The sequence below is a fragment of the Grampus griseus genome (genome assembly GCF_964374135.1).
Source record: "Grampus griseus genome assembly, chromosome: 2".
NCBI lineage: Eukaryota > Metazoa > Chordata > Mammalia > Artiodactyla > Delphinidae > Grampus > Grampus griseus.
The window spans coordinates 135,433,479-135,452,944 of record NC_139018.1 but is presented as its reverse complement, the minus strand read 5'-3'; the positions used below and the strand labels follow the sequence as shown (position 1 = coordinate 135,452,944).

General features: G+C 45.3%; 1 protein-coding gene across 8 annotated transcripts in view; it reads right to left on the bottom strand.

Annotated features, from left to right (window-relative positions):
* AKAP13 (A-kinase anchoring protein 13) overlaps positions 1-19,466 on the bottom strand; it is a gene marked incomplete at its 5' end in the record, with an annotated part of 342,651 nt that overhangs the window by 7,212 nt on the left and 315,973 nt on the right. For all 8 annotated transcript variants that reach the window (XM_082649215.1, XM_082649216.1, XM_082649217.1 and 5 more), the window contains 13 exons: positions 145-594; positions 1,235-1,285; positions 4,064-4,108; positions 4,575-4,645; positions 5,074-5,235; positions 8,354-8,548; positions 11,198-11,280; positions 11,401-11,582; positions 12,116-12,192; positions 15,330-15,578; positions 16,441-16,558; positions 16,675-16,800; positions 19,110-19,360. In XM_082649215.1, coding sequence (XP_082505341.1) covers positions 145-594; positions 1,235-1,285; positions 4,064-4,108; positions 4,575-4,645; positions 5,074-5,235; positions 8,354-8,548; positions 11,198-11,280; positions 11,401-11,582; positions 12,116-12,192; positions 15,330-15,578; positions 16,441-16,558; positions 16,675-16,800; positions 19,110-19,360 — 2,060 coding nt within the window. The remainder of the gene's footprint in view (positions 1-144; positions 595-1,234; positions 1,286-4,063; positions 4,109-4,574; positions 4,646-5,073; positions 5,236-8,353; positions 8,549-11,197; positions 11,281-11,400; positions 11,583-12,115; positions 12,193-15,329; positions 15,579-16,440; positions 16,559-16,674; positions 16,801-19,109; positions 19,361-19,466) is intronic.

Here is a 19,466-nt window from a genome sequence, read left to right as displayed (position 1 = left end):
AAAAAGACTCACTTCCTCACCTGCCCCTGGTGGTGCATAAACAGATCTGTAGAAGCAGCCTTTATATTCTCTGTCTACTTTCCTCCGCTGCTCAGAGGGTTCTTGGTTATGCGGGTCGTGACCCGGCCCCCCAGCGCCCCGTACCTGGCCGATGTCACAGTCGGCGGGCCTCTGGCTGAGCCGGTCGGCCTCCCGCTTCAGCTGCTCCTGCTCGCGCTCGAGCTGCCTCTGGGCAGCGCGCAGGCGCTCCAGGTCGCTCTGGTAGGCGACCTTCCTCTGCTGCAGCTCGTCGAGCTCGTGCTCCAGGTCCTGGCGGCCGCGCCGGAGCTCGTCCTCGCGCTGCGCCAGCCGCGCCTCGCGCTCCTGCAGCGCCCTCTCGCGGGCCTCCCACTCGCGCTCGCGCCGCCGCTTCTCCTCCAGGTGCTGCGCCTGCTGCCGCTGCAGGTTGGCCAGGTCCTGGCGCTGCTTCTCCAGGCTGCGCTGCTTCTCCTGCTCGATGAGGGAGCTGGGCCGCGACGCCGTCCGCGTGAGCGCCCGCTCGGTCAGCAGCAGCTTCTGGTCCTCGATGTAGCTGTCCTGCTGCAGCACCACCCCCTGCGCGGGAGACGCACGAGGGGGGACGATGAGCCTCCGCCTGGAAGACGAGGACGCCACCCCAGACTACGGCCCTCCCCTGGTTTCTAAGCTGCTCTGGGAAAATGCTCCAGCATAACCCTGGGCGGCAACCAAGTCACAAGGTCAGTGGTGTGGGGGACTCGGATTTGGCGGGCAGCGGCTTTGTATGGGGTGGGGAGTGTGTGTTTGGGAAGTGGGAGGAGGTATGAACTGGACTGGTTAGAAATTGAGGATATTCCCAGAAAGCTGTGTGGGGAGGGTCACCCTACTCAAATACCACACAGAGACATGGAATATGGAAACTTACAATCCTACCACAGGCCTTCCAGACTGAAACCATGTCCTCTGTGCATGTCAGCACCCCATGTGCTCTGGGGCATGGCTGTCAAGGGTACCTGCAGTCCACCATGTGCTCGTCAAGTCCAGTCTTAGCGGGTCGATGATACTCTAACCACTGCATTCTGGAACCTTTCTCATCATGAGAGCCAGTCTTCTCTAGTCTGAGGGCCCCATTTACCCATAAGAAAACTATAGACCTCAAAGATCCAGGCCAACAATACCCTGGTCACTGATTCTCTCGAAACAAGGAAGTGAAGGGATAAAGGAGAAGGGCACATACCTGCAAAGTGCTGAGGAGCTCGTGGAGATGGACGACGCTCTGGATGACCGGCTGCAAAAGGAATCAAAGGACCATCACCTCAGACTCGGAGGCTCAGACCCCAGCACACTGCGTGTCATCCGACAAGAACCCACCCTACCACACAGCAAGGGGCTTGCATTTGAACCAAGTACTTTCAGACTGAAAGCACCACAGAGGATAAGCCGGTACAAGTAGCCAAGAAAAACAAGATCAAACGAAGTAACTGTGTATGTAGGAGGGAAGTCAGCACACAGTGAAAGGTATTACGAAGCTCCAATTATTTAAAATCACTGGCACAAAAATGGCAAACACACCAATGTAACAAAACAGAAAGCCCAGAAGCAAACCGCAGCATTAGTATATGATACAAAGAGCATTTCTAGTCAATGGAGAAGGAAAGAATATTCAGTGAATTGTTCCGAAAAAACTGGCTAAATCATTGGAAAAAACTAAGCTGGGATCCACAGAAAAAACATTCAAATGGATTGAAATGTTAAATGTAGAAAAGAACTGTAAAAGAGCTGTAAGAAAATGTGAGAATGTTTTCTGATCTTGAAATAGGGAAGGCTTTTCAGAGACAGAAACAATGGATGAAACCACACACACACACACACAATTTCAACTTTTACTGTGTAAAAATGTATAATAAAAAGGCAAAGGAAACAGTGAACAGAACAAGGCAAAAGAAACCTTTAATTTAAAAAAGGCTCTCGTAGATCAACAAAATAACGAATATTCTAGTAGAAAAACAGGCACAGAACATAAACCAGCAATTTACAAAAGAAGAAATACAAATGGCCAATTATATAACATATTAAAAATGATTCAACCTTATTTGAAATCAGAAGAATGCAAAAATAAAGAAATAACCACTTGAACTTATCAACAAAATGTCAATTAAAAAATAATTCCCAGTGTTGGTGAAAGTATGATGAGAATGGATACTCTTGTACTGACAGGGATGAACGCTGTATAACCTTTCTAGAGAGCGGATGATATGATGAGGAAATAATCAGAGCCCTGCAAAAAAAAGTATGAGGATGCTCTTGGCTGCATCATTTAAAAAGCAAAAAAGCAGAGAAAGAACCACTGGAAAGATTAAATAAATTATGGCACATAACATAATAATATGCAGCTGTTAATTAGCATGTTTCTTTTTGGGTTTTTTTTTTTTTGTTTTTTTTTTGCGGTACGCGGGCCTCTCACTGTTGTGGCCTCTCCTTTTAAGGAGCACAGGCTCCGGATGCGCAGGCTCAGCGGCATGTAGGATCTTCCCAGACCGGGGCATGAACCCGTGTCCCCTGTGTCGGCAGGCGGACTCTAAACCACTGTGCCACCAGGGAAGCCCGATTAGCGTGTTTTGTACAAATATGCCTTGGGGAAATGCTTCTGGTGGGTTAAGAGAAAAAAAGCAGGATACGAAGCTCCAGGGAGTAGTGAAACAAATTGTATAAAATTATGTTTATGCAACTCATACTCACACATAAAATACATGTCCTGTATAAGAAAAGGCTGGAAAAATGCACACCAAACATTTAATAGTACTATGGTACTAGTGGTACTATGTTTACTTAATTTTTTCCTTTTTTATATTATTGCATGTTTTCCAAATCTTCTACCACAAACATGTATTCCTTTTATAATATTTAAAACACAAAAACTTTATTATCAGGCTTAGCTCTTCTGAGAATATGATTTACCCCTCATTTAAGTTTATTCTTAATTAACAGAGAGAGGGAGAAGTCACAGCAGACCAGCTGACTGACTGAGCATCCGTAGTGTATAATCCATGCTGGAATGCCTGAAAACCACTGGTCTTGTACTGTCTCTTCTCACTAAATATGAGGGGAAAGTTGCCAGGTGAAAAAATCAACTAAGGGCTACTTTTTAAGCAGCACCAGAGCACAGCAGCCTGTGTGGGAGCAGGTTTACTTCATTCAAGGATGGACACGCTGAAGGGGGTTACGTCAGCGTGTAGACTAACATGCCAACAAACAGAAGACAAAAAACACCCTTCTGTGTTTGAGGGAAAAAAGGAAAGATTTCCTTAATCTGAAATTTCAAAAGAAAACTCCTCAGGGATTTAAGGTATTCTATTAAAAGCAGGAAGAAACACAGAGAACACCCTGAGAGGTACACCCTAGCACCCCACTGTCCTGTGTCCAATTCCAGCCTGCTGACACAGTCACACGCTTGGAGTCAACTAGGTTTGGAGACAGTAGGAACCTTGAGGAGGATTTCCTAAGAGGGACCCAAGGAGATGGAGAAACAGTGAAAGGCGTGCGTTATCCTGCAGGGTCAGCGGAGCTCAGCCGAAGGCAGGTGAAAGATTTGCGTGGGGACCTGATCTCTAGTTAGGAGACAACAAGGCTACTTCTAGAGTGACACACACAGAGCGAAAAGCAGTGCTCGAAGAAGAAAACTCAAGCTGAGTTGCAGGACAAGAAATTATTATGCAAAATTTTACCCACAAGTTAATTTGCCACATTCCAGACTGTGCCTTTGGTGCCAGGCTTGTGTTACAGCAAAGGTGGCTACAAATTCTACTCAGTGTGCGCAGAAAGAAATCACCATGGGAGCTTCATGGCCCACGTTTAGAGAAAGCAAGGGGCTTCTCAAGGACAGAGAAGCAGAGGCAGTACTCTGGCAAAAGGGCAAGACGAGGCCCTGGGGCCAGGGAAAGGAAACACAACTGCACAGATCAGCCAGGAGCCAAGCTTGTTCATCATGGCAAAACAGAAATGAGTATTCCTAACCTAGCAATTATAACAAAATCATATTCTTTTAAATAGCTCATAATATTCTTACCTCACTGTTTCTTTTAAGCATAAATGCCAGGTTAGCATTTCCACCCTATAAAACAAACAAAAAAAGTGCATTTAAAAACAACGAAGACTCTGAGGCAAGAATGATATTCAGCGTGTGTCTGAGTTATGCTGTGACTTCCCGTTTTCGTTCTTTTCTACAGCTTCTCACTGCAGGGCAGTGAAGATTTGAGGCTGAACTGTTACTGATGCCTTGCAAAGAGTTCAGGGGGGTGTGTGCATTTAAACAAGCCTCTTAATGAAACTGGTCCAGCCACGGCCACAGCAGAGCTGTGCACGTAGACGTGGTGTCTGGAGACAGGCCCAACGGCCAAGAACGTGGGGCTCTGAATTGCACTGTTTGCTTAAAAACGTGCTTTCCTCTTCAGATAAAACAGGAAATAAAAACGGCAAATTGGGCATCCAAAACAAAATCAAAGTAGGCTAGTTTCAAAGACTATGAATTTAGAGGAAGTGCAGGGAGGACTTAGGGAGTGTACTTTAGAAAGAAATACCTTTTTCAGACCACTATCCGATTCTGTTCTCCTAAGATCTTGGCCATCATCTCCTTCTTCCTTCTCACCTCCTAAACAAACAAACAAGGTGGTTTTTTTTTTGCAGTTGTAAAACAGATTAGCCAATGAAATACTATATACATAGCTTAGGGACAGAATATTTCTGAATCCTATTAATGCCAATGGCAGCTAAGTGACTGATGATTAATAATTTTACGGATGCAGAAGAACTAGAAGCAGAAAGGAAAAACAAGTGTTATTATCCCCCTTTGGCTATAGCTTAGCTGAGATCTCAGGAAAACCTCTTTTATTACTGAAAATGAACATGACATTCATAGAGGTTCCTGAGTGTTTCAGCAGCTAGATACTTATTAGGATCTCACTAAAACATTTACTGACTGATTGGGACAGAGGAGATGGAGCTACCAGAGTACAGATCATTTTTAGTTGTGATAGTTAAGGACTGCCCATAAGAACACATGAGTTCAAAACCACTGACCTTTTGAAGCATTCATCTGATGGCTGTCAAATCCTCCAAAGGTCTCTGCTCTCCGGGGCAAGGAAACGGGGCCTACCATGCCTTCTTGTTCAACAGGGCTGCTGACAGCCTGCCCAAGTGTGCCTCCCAGGCTTCCACTCACCAAGCCCTGAAGGATCTCCACTGGAAGAAAGGAAACATGCAAAACTGACATCGCCTCTTTTAATGGGAAAAAGAAAATCTCATGGTAATACACTATATGTAAAGGGAAGAGGAACAGAAAATGCCAAAGTGACTACGTGACTTCCTTTGCTGAGCGAAAGCTCTCAGCTCAGGATATATGCGTTAAATGGATTCTACTGGAAATGCAGAGATTAACTCTTCAGCCTTATTCACATGAGACCTAGGAGATTTAAAAGGGTACAGGGAAGGCAGAGTAATTTACTGGAAGGAGCATGGCTCCGGGAGTCAGATCCAAAGCAGCCAAAAGGAATTCCCTAGGAAGTAAGGTGAGGCAATTTGAGAACTGCAGTTCAAACTGGCAGGCTTTTTGCCCCTCCCATAGGGAGGTCAAGGGGCTACAGCAGTCTAAGCATCTGAATTCTCAAATCCAACCAGCTAGGGTTCTCTTCTAGAGCAGCAGTGTCCCACAGGAAGGAGAAAGTGCTGAAAGTGGAATAAAAATTGAGCAGGAGAGAAGCCACAGAGATAAAGGAAAAAGAAGGTCCAGATAGAATAAGGGAGGAAACAGAGGCAGGGAATCTCCTAAGACAAGCCATTGTTATTTTCTAAAAACACTACATGAAAACAACAGAAGAGTCCGAAGAAGTGAAAGAAGCTATCTTAGCCTAAAAATGTAGGAAATGTATTTCACGTAAAAATGAGCAACAGAAAAACATCAAAGTCAAATCCCACACAAAGTTAAGGAAAGGCAGAGAGAGAGAAAAAACAAGGGGCATAACTTCCCTACATATAATAAAAGCACATCAGAAGGACATGCCCATAAAGTGAGCTAATAAAATAAAGAAAATGACACAAGACATGAAAGAACCTAAGTCAGAATCAGAAAACACAGAAAGGAGGTGGCAAAACTCAAGTGGAAATGAAAGGAAAAGGTATCCCTTTAAGAAATGGAAACTGAACTAGAATATGAGAACAAATAAGCCCAAAAGAAAATGACTTAAGATAATAGATGGTGAAAGGACATTTAAACATTAAAAAGATGAAGCTATAAAAAGTACTATGGGAAGCAAGAAGTACTGAAGACAGGCAATGATGATCCAACATATGGACAGTGGGAGTTCTTGAAGAAGAAAATCAAAGCAAGGGTGTAGGAAAAATACTAAAAACTATAAGAATACATCTCTGAAATCTGAAAAATCTGAAACTATATGTCAAAATAGAACACTGTGAACCCGAGAACATCAGTCCAGGATAACCAGCACCAAGGCATATTCTAGTAAAACTACTCGGATTTAGGGGAAAAAAATCCTTTGGGCGTCTAGGCAAAGAGCACGCGACTTACATGGGGAAAATCAAATTACGGTTAGACGCTGCCAGTAACGCTTTACGTCAGAAAAAAATAAATAACATATTTGAGAATTAAGACACTCAGAGGAAGAGAATGTGAACCAAGGATTTTATACCCAGCAGAACAGATTTTCAAGTATAAAGGGCACAAATTATTACCGATATGCAAGGACTCGGTATATTATCCTCATGAACCTTTCCTGAGACATCTACTAAAGAATAAGCTTTAGACATCCAAAATGACTGGAGGGACACTGATAAAAACGGGTGGTGGTTCTTGCAGAATGAAGACTACAGTTCGGGTCTAAGAAGGGGAGAGTGCCATATACAGTGGTTGTAAGCTGACAGTATAGACAGAGTACAACTGGTAAATAAAAAAGGGGGGAGGGAATGGGGAGAGCATAAAAGAGTCATATTTAGCGATAGCAGTGTTAGTATTGTTATTCTGATGTGTATGTTAGGGTAAATATAGGATATTTTATTTCTACGATGTATCCTTGAGAATGAGGATTCACAATGTGGAAGAAAAGAGATACAGATGTAATATAGAGGAGATTAAGCCCTGCAGTCCACAATTTGAATTAAATATGTATCAGTGTGAATTCATTACCCCATCCCCTCACGCACACACACAGTATATTTCCCCCAAAGCGGACCACTGAAAAGGTCCAACCTAGTAACAATGAAAACCCCAGCAGCAATAACCACCCCTAGCGCCTAGACAGTGGTCTTGAAACATCATTTCCCACTAAAAGAAACCAGAGCTTCTCAGAAAGATGGCTAATTCCAGGTATGGGCAGAAAACAAGATGAGCCTGGAGCATCTTAACATACCAAACAGCAAAGCAGCTCTCAAAGACTGCTGGGGTCACGCCAAAAGGACTCAGAGGCCCCACAAAGAGGTGCTCCTTGGCAAAGAGAGGACCTTTTTAACTTTTAATAAGGATAAGAACTGCAACGACTTGAAGCGCATCAGACATATTTAATTCATGAGTCTATAATAATATATTAAAAGTACTGGTCACTTTCAGAGAATGACCATAAATCAATTCACTACTTTGAAAACTGGTAAATAATGGGGGAAAATTAATCAAGCATTTATCCTTTTATCTTGTTTTCCCTATATGTTACAAAATAAAGAAGACAACTAGACATTTTGTGCCCCCAGATGAAAGAGCACAACACTCCGGTAACACAGCTTGCCAAAGGGATTATGTCTGAGCAACTGAGCCTCCGAGTCCAGCAGAGAATCTAAAGGAAACGGAGGGCAGAAGAACAGAACCCCTGTGTGAATAAAACCCAAAAAGAGAAACCCACAGGTCAAAGCTCAAGGATAAATTGTGTGGAAAAGAAAGGGATGGTGGGGTGGGTGGAGGACTGTAAATAAAGAATCCTAAAAGGCATATCAAAAACCATGAATACAACGGAGCCACAGGGTCTGTGAACAGGCACTTGGCCATAAAACCATAAAGAAACCTAAGCGATTACTGTAAAAGTCACAATATACTTTCAGGAGGGAGGGAGAGAGCTCTGATGGGGACAGGACATGTGGAAGGGCTTTAAGGGGTCTGGCCACATTTTATTTCTTGACCTGGGTAGTAGTTACAAGGATGCCCACCTGATAAGAATTTACTAAAGCGAAATATGTATTGGGTTGTTTTCTGTATTTGTGATTTATTTTACAATAAAAAAGTACAAACTGGTAGAGAATATTAGTGTGGAAACCACTGTGGGAGGAGACAAGGAGGGGGGCAATGCTGAATGTAAATTACCCTCATTTATGGCACTTTTCATTAAAGGCCCTCCTTTGAGAGCCTCTTCTGTGTTGGATCGGAAGAGGATTCTAGAGCTTTGAATTGGGGAGCCATCCTCTGGCAAGGGAGTGCTGCACTCAGTCATGTCCCGGAAAATCATCTCCTTCTCTTCCAGTAAGAGTAGGATCTGCTGGTCCTTTTGCTGAAGTTGTTCTGCAGGTGCACAGAGAAGAGATCTGGTGACTTGACTGTTCACTATGATGAGATGACTAAGACATGAGCACCACCTTGTGGTAACGCATGGAACCACAAGGAACACAGCTTCCCCCACTTTCTTTTTCATCATGAAGGCAGTATCAAGCTTTTGATCTGTAATGTCTACTTGGAAAACTATCCTGGGTCTTTCTACGCAAATGCCAGAATTTCTGACATAACTAACTTGCACTCTGTTCCATTCTCCTGCCTCCTGTTTATTTCTCAACCCACACACTCTTCTCTGGCTTCTGCCCATCACTCTGCATCTGCTCTTTCCAAGGTTACCCTTCACTACTGAATCCAGTGAAGTCTTTCATTTCATCTTTTCCAGCATGGATACTTCCCCCATTTAAAACTGTTTCCCGGACTTCCCTGGTGGCGCAGTGGTTAAGAATCCGCCTGCCAATGCAGGGAACACGGGTTCGAGCCCTGGTCTGGGAAGATCCCACATGCCGTGGGGCAACTAAGCCCGTGCGCCACAACTGCTGAGCCTGCACTCTACAGCCTGCGAGCCACAACTACTGAAGCCTGCGTGCGCCTACAGCCTGTACTCCGCAACAAAAGAAGCCACCGCAATGAGAAGCCCCCACTAGCCGCAACTAGAGAAAGCCTGCGTACAGCAACGAAGACCCAAGGCAGCCCAAAAGGAATGAATGAATGAATGAATAAAGTAAAATAAAATAAAACTGTTTCCCTCCCCATCTGCTTTTGAGGACACTGCTGGTTCTCTTCCTACCACTCTTACTCCAGCACTTTACAGACCAGACCTGCCACCTGCCATGAATGAGTATCTGGGCTACCCCACCCCCCAGCCCTGGGCTCCATCCTAGACTCCTTTCTATACTTTACATGCTTTCCTCTCGGGGACCTCAGTCACTCCCATGGCTTCAATTACCTCTTATGTGCTGATAACTCACAAAAGGCACCCCAAATCCTACCCACTTTTTGAGCACCAGACTGCTGAGTCCCACTGTCAGGCGGCTCTCTCCATCTAGACGCCTTGTTCTCCGCAGGTCAGAAAACTGTTCTCCCTTCTTGCCACCCCGTCTCCTCCCTGTAGCCTGTGGCCTCTTCCTCAGGCAACAACACTGTCATCCCCCAGTTACCCAGCTGGAAACCTGGGAGCGGTTTTGTCTCCTCACTCTGTCCCACCACCCACAGTGGTTCCTTATTTCTTACTCACGTCCATCCCCCCTCCAGCCCATTTCTCACCAAACTTATCCCAAGAGTCCCCCAACTGGCCTTTCCACTCCCAGTGGGCTCCCCCAGCCCCCCAAGCAATTCTCCCAACTGGTGTCAATACCAATTAAAAAAATTTAAGTTTAAATTTTGCTAAAGAAATTGTATCATTCCCTTTGTTGCCTTTCAAGGTGTGGTGGCTTCCTGGCTTACTCTCCCATCACTCAGCCCTGACTCTCCAGACATACCAAACCTTCATTCCTTGGCAGACATGTCAAGTCCTTTTTCACTCTTCACCTAACTATTCTTCATCTGGTGAGGTAATTTCCTTCAGATGTAGCTCCTGTGTCATCTTCTCTGTGAGACTCACCACAGGCAGGATTCGTGGGTCCTACACACTTTACATGTGCCTGTGGTCTAGGTGGCCTGTCATTTATGTAGATCTCCCTTGCCAGAGTGTGGGTTTCCTGATGGCAGGGACAGTGATTTAAGGCTCGTTGCATCCCTAGCACCTAGCGTTGTGCCTGGCCAGGTGCTTCATACGTGTGAAAAGAAGGCAGTTCTTATCTCTGCCATCTTAATCACGGGCAGAGATTAAAAATGTGATACTGGCTCCAGTCTAAATCTGTCCATCTCTTTTTTTGTTTTTCTCCCCATTGAAACAGAATGAAGCAATAAGTAAACTCCTTGGGCGCCTATATTTCCTTGACTCTGGGCCTTACTTCTACCCAAAGCACGACACGTATTTACTTCAGAACACTCAGCAAGCACCGGCAAAGGGGCACGAGCACTGCTCCCTGCAGCTGAGCAGACAGGGAGCACAGCCTGGGCTCTGCCATGAACTGTGTGTGTGTGACCCTGGGTTGCTTGGCCTTCATGGGCCTCAGCTTTCTCACCTACACAGTGGGGATTACAATACAGGTCTTGCAGGGATGCCAACAAGACTACATGAAACAGTAGGGCCTTGACAGAGCGTGGTCAAACATAACCCATAAGCACACTTCTCCCCAAACCATCTCATGACGGATTTGGAACGCAGGGCACAGTGGTGGGGGTGACTGACAAATGGATCAACTGGAAAATTCTTTCCCACAAGTACCTTTCTCTCCGTGTTTTAATCTTAGATGTGACCATGAATTCTGGCAGATTCTTCTGTGACAAAGTACAAAGACTGTCACCAGGGTCCAAGGACACTGATACCGAGACGAGAGAGCCAACATCCCCTCGATCTAGTATCAGACACATTCCTACAGCCATTGTTCCCCAGGACCTGTGCCAGCTCAGATCTGGTTTCTCTTTTGTTAGGAGCTATTCCTCTCCTCGGCTGACATGCCTGCCAGCACGGCTCTGCGATGGAGGAGCAGCGGGGACTCTACGGGACTGCAGACGCCCCCAGACAGGGCCTCAGACCGCTTCCACCAGCTTTACCTTTTAACTCCCGAGCTTTGGTGTCCAACATCTTCTTTTCTTCCTCATTCTCACTAGGAATTCCTTCATCTTCATCTCTGTTCCTAATACAACCATAACAAAACAGCACATTCTGAAGATGTCAATCAGTGTGACGGCGGCCCAACCATTATGAAACCACAGAGGTACCAGGAGGCGGGGGTGGGCCAGGGTGTGTGACTCACAGGGTGCTGATCGTGTCCTGGATGATCTGAATCCAGCTGTTCCGCTCCTCTTTGGAGCTGGCGTGGACTTCCACCATCTCTGGATCTTTCATCCCCATACTGATTAGGAATAAACCTTTCTCCTCGTGTGCTACCTCTCTTACAATCAGCTTCTTTAGAGAGATCACCGTCGACTTCTGGTCCTGGAAAATGCGGAGAGCGCAGATATTAAGACATGGATACAACAGTCTAGCTCTTAAGACAACCTCCGTCTAAGGTAAGACTAGATGCCTTTTAAAAGCATATGGCTCACTCACATTTTATCCAACAGAAAAAGATTTCCAAAAAGGAAACGAAAATTTAAGGTTATCAAGGTTCGAGTCCTGTTTTCTGCATGATGAGTCCTTTCCGGTTCGTCACAGAATCTGGTTGGCAATGTTATAAATTGGCAAGATTTGTAATATGTAATGTGTGAGACATACTCCAGTGACAGATTTCTTTTTAGATCAAATGCCAAAGGCTCTCAAAAGGATTATGAGGGAACAAAAAAATAATTGGTGGGGAGGGAGGCGGGCAGAAAATTGCAAGGGTATATAAGGAATGACTCGGAGGCATTTGTCCTGAGCCAATTTTAAGGAGGTGGGAGAGCAGTAATACAGTGTTAACACTCAACACCTACCATCACCGGTTTGAATACTATTAATTACAAACAGCAGAGACAAACAGTTCAGCTTACCAATGACGCAAAGACGTATTTCTGGTCTTTTTCTTGAAGGAAAACTAAAATGTCAGTAAGCAGGACCGCTTGAACCTCTGTAGAGGGGGGAAGGGAAGAGAGAACAATGACCACTGAACGGTGAAGCACCTTCAGGGCACTTCATTAGAGGAAAACTCAGCAACACATCTGCACGGCACATTATTACACTCCTCCAAGGCAAGGGCTTGACATTTCTGCTGGGTCCACATATGGTCATTAGATTGTTAGAGGCATTTTAAAATGGAACCTATCACCAAAGCCTTGTCTTGGGAAGGCTTAAGCACTCAGTGCTGGAAAGATATATCCCACAAGGCAAGATTTTTAAGAATAAATAAGAGTAAAGCTGGAAAACAGGACTTTAACAGATGCTAAATAGCAACACATTCTACAGGTCATAATACTCAGGTCACAGTATTTCTCAACTTCTGATCATAGTAATGGGAAAAAGGCGTGGGACAGCAGACAGGAAGGCGGCCAGAAGGTGATGTACAAGAATATCTCAGTCTAATGAAAGGCAGGCTTCATCCACACGTCCTAGAGGACACGGATGGCTAGACAACACCCACTGCCGTCACAGGTACACGAAGTGCAGTGGCTCCGCTCCCAGCTCCAACACAGCACAGTCAACCTCAACCCCTCTGCACCGTGGAAACAGCCTTCTCTTCTTCTCAATTAAGACAAAACAAAAGCCAAATTAACATCTCTAGCTGGATCCAGGAATCAAAAGAATGCCACAAACTCTTGTTCTAATCCTCTAGGAGTATGAAGTGACATTCCCCATTATTCCCTTAAGGACAAAGTGGGACCTCCCTGGAGGTGAGCCGTCTACTGAGACCTAACAGGTCCCTCTGTACCGCCTTCACTCTGGAAAGGGGAGCCTACAAATCTCTGGGAAAACAACGGGCTGACTTATGCAGCTGCCTCCTGGGTGGGCAGGACCCTCTTGGCCTTTTCTACCACTACTGACAAAACTGGGGTACCCTCTCTGTGTAATTCATTGCAAAGCTAGGAGGAAAAACAGAAGCAAGGATGTCTGATTCCTAGGGTGGTCTAGTTTTTCAGCCTAGACCACAGTAATTTTCCATGCACTACCATTTGTTTTGACAAGTTTTTTTTTTTAAACTTTACTTTTAAATAGTTCAGGTGTCTGTCAAAAAAAAAAAAAAGAGCTCTAAAACATAAGTTTCAACTTTATTGATCCTGAAGTTTACGTGATCACGGCATCAGTAGATCACAGAAAAACAATCCTACCCCTTTCAAGGGTTACCCAACACAGGACTGGCTGTTCTTGGCACAAGTCATTTTCACTTGGGGGTGAAAATGACTAAACACCAAACTCTTATCTCCACTGGAGACATTTTAGGCCAGAAAACCTATCGTTCTGCCATTGCTTTGACCACAACATTATTCCAACAGCTGGAATCTATTAGTTTTTATTTTGGGAATGAATAAATAAACTGCTGCGTAAAGAAAATACAGCACTGGCAGCAACTCTAGGAAATCCATCCTTACAAGAGAGGGCAGGTACTTCTCTACCACCAGGCTACCTCCGACACGGCCTCACAGCGGCAGTGAGGCCAGAGCCGTCAACTGTGGTCTCAGGACATCACAGAGCATCAGGGCTGGAAGGAAGGAGCTGCAGGGATCGCACAGTTCAAGTTCATCATGGAGCAGTGAGAGGCACAGCTGGCTGGTGGCAGGAAGGGGTATTTCTTCTCTCTGAGATGAGCCTGCCCGGAGAAGCCCCTCCCGGATCCCTGCGACAATGACCGCCCTCGTCTCGGTCACTGGTACCTCCGCACCCCTGCTGTCCTCTACCCTGCCCCCAGCAGCTGAACTACACACACTCTAACTCACTCACCCCTTTCCTGCTCAAACCCTCCATTCTGAGCCCATTCTTCGCTCACTCCCATTACCAGCATCCCTGTCAGTTCCCTAGTCTGGAGCACGCACCCACCCCAACCTGGCCCCTGGCCGATTCTCCAGCCATATTTCCTGCCTCACTCTGCTGCCAGAGACCCCGATTGCCCACCCTTCCCGACGGGCCAGATCCTTCAGCTCCATGCTTCCACGCTTACTCCTCCCTTCTGCCTGGCTCCCTCCTCTTGTCCTCAGTTCACGCCTCTCTATTCTAGCAACCATCATACTGCAGAGCAAGAACCTCTTTACGAGTCTCTTCATTCTGAGCCCAACTTCTAATGCAGGGTGTCCTGCGACATTCACCTTTGAGAGCAGCTGAATGCCTGGGATTTCGTTACTTAGCATGGTGAGACCCTAGCTAAGGAGTCCTGGGAATTCTCCGAGAGCAGCTACCTATAGCATTACTTATACCTCGGCGATGAGAGAAGCACACATTTCACTCACCTGAGTTTTATGTCAGCGGGGCTGACGGCACTGGGCTGCTTTGTGTGCTCAGCTCACCGAGGCCAGGGAGGTGGGCTGGGTATACTCAAGCCTACTGGTGAGGTTAGAGTTACCATATAGGCCCAGAGGATACAGGTTTGATGAAAACAATTATTAAAAACAAACAAACAAACCAGATGTACAGATGAATGAACAAACCTCCTAACATCTTTCACTTGATGGGGCTGATCACTTAAAAGGTAAAAACTAAAATCAAACAGAAAGTGAGTATCTTTTATGATCTGTTTTGCTTAGAGGAAGATAAAAGATGAAAAACAAAGTTTAATAATAAATCTAGTTGCTGTGAGTTAAACTTTCATTTCTCTAAGGTCTCAGGAGCTGAAAATTCCTCTGCCATCTCTTAGAAACGAGGGATGTATTTTTAATCTCAGAGAATCTATGAATTGTGCAACTGATGGTATTTCCCTCCTAGCAATTGTTTTGCCAGAAACCCTGACCCCAAATTTGTTGCCCCTCTTTCATAGGGAAAATATGTGTCCCTTAACATATTGCTTTTTTGTATGAATCTTACCCTTTGCTTTGTTCTTTAAAAAAAATTTTTTTTTTCCTTTCCCCTGACTGCATCATTTCCTCGTTCTCTTACTGTATTCTATATGGTTTTATAAGTCATCTCAAACCAGTCTTTTCTGATACAATATTAAGATCAATTAAATGCCTGCTGCTCCTGTGTGACGTCTGGACATGGGTCCCTGGGAACAACCTGGTGACATCTGGATTCTGCCCGCTGACCTCTGGCACACGCTTAGACGCTGACGAGAGTGAGCCTCACCTTTCAACCTCCCTGTTGTGCTCTTCAGAAACACGCTCCCGTCCCGCACGAGCTTCTTCCGCTTCAGATCCTCCTTGGCAAACATCTGACCACTCTTCATTCTCATGATCGACTTGCTATCTGTCTTTGTATAAATCTCATTGAGACGGACCTTCTTTTCATAACTCGCCACTTTGCTGTCCACAGCTCCAATCACACCCTTCACCAGGCCCAGGGACTGAGCTAGATCTTCCTGTTCCACTTCACTGTCTGAAAAGGAAAGAATAACTGTCTCTACTGGGCAGAAGGAGGGGCACCCTGCCTTCTTTTTTTTTGTTTTGAGGTAGGCGGGCCTCTCACCGTTGTGGCATCTCCCGCTGCGCGGGCTCAGCGGCCATGGCTCACGGGCCCAGCCGCTCCGCGGCATGTGGGATCTTCCCGGACCGGGGCACGAACCCGCATCCCCTGCATCGGCAGGCGGACTCCCAACCACTGCGCCACCAGGGGAGCCCCAGGACCCTGCCTTCTTGCTCCACATCACTGTCTTCCCTCTGTGGGCATGCTGGCAGAGCAAAGCCAACACGTCGAAGGGCACGTGCCTACCCCTTGCTCTGTCATAGTTTAAATCAAGTTAGATGTTTCAATGATACAGATGACATGCAATTATGTGCCACGTTCTAAAGTGGAAGGAACCCACCATTTTTAGGGAGGGAGAGGAGCAACGAGTTTTTTATTTACATCTTTGTTTTACCTAATCCTTAATGTAACTGCCCAGGAGCAGGATTAGCTAAGAGAGAAACTACTAAGTAGTGATTAAACGAGAAACAGCAGTGATTCTAGCACTTGCAGGTGAGAATCACCTCCCAGTCTAGGGACAAGTGACAAGTTGCTCAGGTCACTGAACTCTCGTTGGGATCACTAAGTGGTTCCTTCCCTTCTTGCTCTCATTCACACTAAGTCTGCTGATATAACACTTTATGTTTTCACTGAAGAAAACTGTCTTTAAGATAAAACACAGGCTCTCTTTTAGACCTTCTCGACATAAAAGAGTTCTTCTACGGGGTCTCCAGTGCTGTTGGACAGACTGGAACAGTCCACTGGCAAACAAGACCGAGTCCAGAGAGAGACGCACCTTTGGTACATTGCAATATTCTTTGGAACAAAACCGGATATTTGGTGATTCGTTGGGTTACAAGCAATATACACTCGGGGATTCCAAGCCTCCGTACGACTGAACTGCTCATCTTCTTCTGCAAGGAAGTAAACTAAGTGTCAGGAACTACCCAAGGGAGAAGGCTCGAGCTAAAACTGACAGTGACACAATGCTCTGGACAACATGGAAATCCCCACCGTTTCACATCAATACCTTCACAAAGGCCTGAAAACGCTTATCCTTGGTATAGAGGTCTTTGAAGTAGTTTACAGACTGGTTGTGCTGCCCACAAAACTTGCCATATGTCTTCTTTAAGCGTTCTGCGTTCTCTCCTGAAAACTGCAGAGGAAAGAGAACAGAGGTTATGCCATAACTCAGGGTGCTAAACTCCTATTACCATTTTGTCCAAAGTTTCCAGTTTACTTGTGAAACCCAAGAGAGCTTCCTCATAACTTCTCCCCAAAGATTAAAAGATTAAAATGGTACAGGAGCTTTGGAAAACAGTTTAGCGGTTCCTCAAAAAGTTAAATAGAGTTACCATATGACCCAGCAATTCCACTCCTAGACATAAAAACATATGTCCACACAAAAACCTGTATATGAATGTTCATAGCAGCATTATTCACAATAGCCCCAGAGTGGAAATAACCCAAGTGTTCATCAGAGGATAAATAGATAATGTATGAATGAAAAAAGCCAATCACAAAGGACAACATACTGCTTTATTCCATTTGTATAAAATGTGCAGAATAGGCAAACCCACAGAGAAAGTAGATGAGTGGTTGCCTAGGGCTGGGGAAGTTGGTGGGGGTGATGATGATAAAAACGTTCTACAACGGACCGTGGCGATGGCTGCACAAGAGTCACGGATATACTGAAAACCACTGAACTGTGCACTTTAAATGCGTGGATCACATGGCATATGAATTATATTTCAATAAAGCTGTTACATATATTTAAAAAATAGTAAACACAGAAATATCTATGCACTGTGCACATAAGAAATGCAACATGTGTTTTAACTCCCATTTGTCATAACACAGTAATAAAACAGAGAGACTCATTAGAAGTCTCTCATGAGGTAGCAGTCTCAAAGAAGTCATCCTGATAAGTTAGAAAGGCATCAGAAACGGCCGTCATTACCTAGGGACCTGTTTATCCTACTTACCTCAGGCCAGCAGGCCTAACAATTCTGCTTGGCCCTTACATCGTTTCCAAGCGTGTGCAATCTCAACCGTTCATCTGAAGCTACGTTCATTGTGGGGTAACCGCTGAGTTTCTGTATGTGGTCCACAAGACACGTGCTAAGCATCAATTCCCGCTGGACTAACAATCTCTGGAACAACTTGATCCTTACCCCAAAACTTGAAACAACGTTCAGGGTAGCCTTTCCTTTTCCCCTTTATCAACAGAGAAGCTGAGGCAGGAGATTTTTAAGTGATCAGCTCCCATCACAAAGCAAGTGCCCTAAAAGGGTGACTCTGGCACTGGCGCTCAGAAGCAACAACTGGACACCATGGGGCTAACATCCTACTAGAGGACATGCACAAATACAAGGAGCTACAAGGTCAGAGGAAGTACCAGTGCAGGTCTGAGGGTGGAGAGGAGGGGCAGAGGGAGAAACATGGAAAATGACAGGAGGAGGATATTTGGGGAGGAAGGGTCCTCCCTTGCAGAGCTGACCGTGCCCACTTTGATGCCCTGACCACCAGTGTGAACGCATTCACTACACTGCATCTGCATTTACTTCACGACGTGCCTATCCTTCACTCCTAGAACATGAGTTCCATGAAGCAGAGGTCTACATTATACTTACCTTTGTGGTTCCACATGGTATTGAGTAAATCCCCAGTAAATACTTGAAAAATGAATGAATGAAGGCACCAATGAATTAATAGGGCGAGGGGTACAGACTCAAGCATACAACGAAAGGACAATATTTCCAATTCTCAGGCAAATGTTCCAGCAAGTAAGCCTCTGCTTCCACAATGAGGCAGAGACTTGCCGGTGAGAAAGAGCTAGTCACATGTGATGCGATGCCCCTCTGCCTATAAAGGTTATACTAGCATTATTCTTCTTTCAAAAAGAATGTGTTAAAAGAGAAACATTTAGAAACTGCCTATGACATATACATCTGAAAGTATCAAAACAATTTTTAGCTAAATTGCTTTTGACGTAGGATTGAAACCATACCATACCTTGATGAAAATATTAGCAAGAAATATTTTATGAATTATTTTACAGATGGTTTCTTAGTCAAGTTTTTAGTCTCAGGTGGTTTTTAGATAAATGAGCCTTTTGATTTGAGGCACAGGTTGAAGTTGAGACTTCCAAAAAATATTTTTTGATCTCTTAAACTATAGTATCTCTGATGTTGGTACAGACTCTGAGGAAGAAAAACTGGCTTTTACTGCCTATCTACCATGTATGCTGGGTACTTTATATATACATTACCTCTTAAATTTTAAAATAGCATTAAAAGAGAAAATCTACTGTCCTCAATTACAGAAAAAGAAACTGAGGGTCGGAGAGATGCAACCACTTGCCTAAGCTCACAGAGATCGTGAGCAGTCCAGCCAGGACGTGAACGCACGGCTACGGGGCCCCCAGTGCGTGTGAGAGGCACCAGGCGCCCGCCCGCTGCTCACCTGGTGCACAAGCACATCCCCAATCCTCTTGATGAGAAAATTCTTTTCACTTTTATCCACCAGAGAGTCCTTCTTCCGCTCCAGGATCCTCTGAAGGAACTGGCTATGGATACTGATCAGCTCATCCAAACAGGGGAAGAGCTTCTCCACCATCTGCTGCTCAAAGAGCAGGTCGGCCGTCATGCCCCGGCTGTACACGTCGCTCATGATCTTGAGTGTGCGGAGGTGGTGGAACTCCGTCTGCATCAGCTCTGGGGGAGGGACAAGGCTCAGTGGTCAGGAATGCTCTCCTCGAGGATTCTCCTGCAAAGTGCGTCTGCTGCTACTAAGAGCCCAATTTTGTCTTAAGGCTATTTA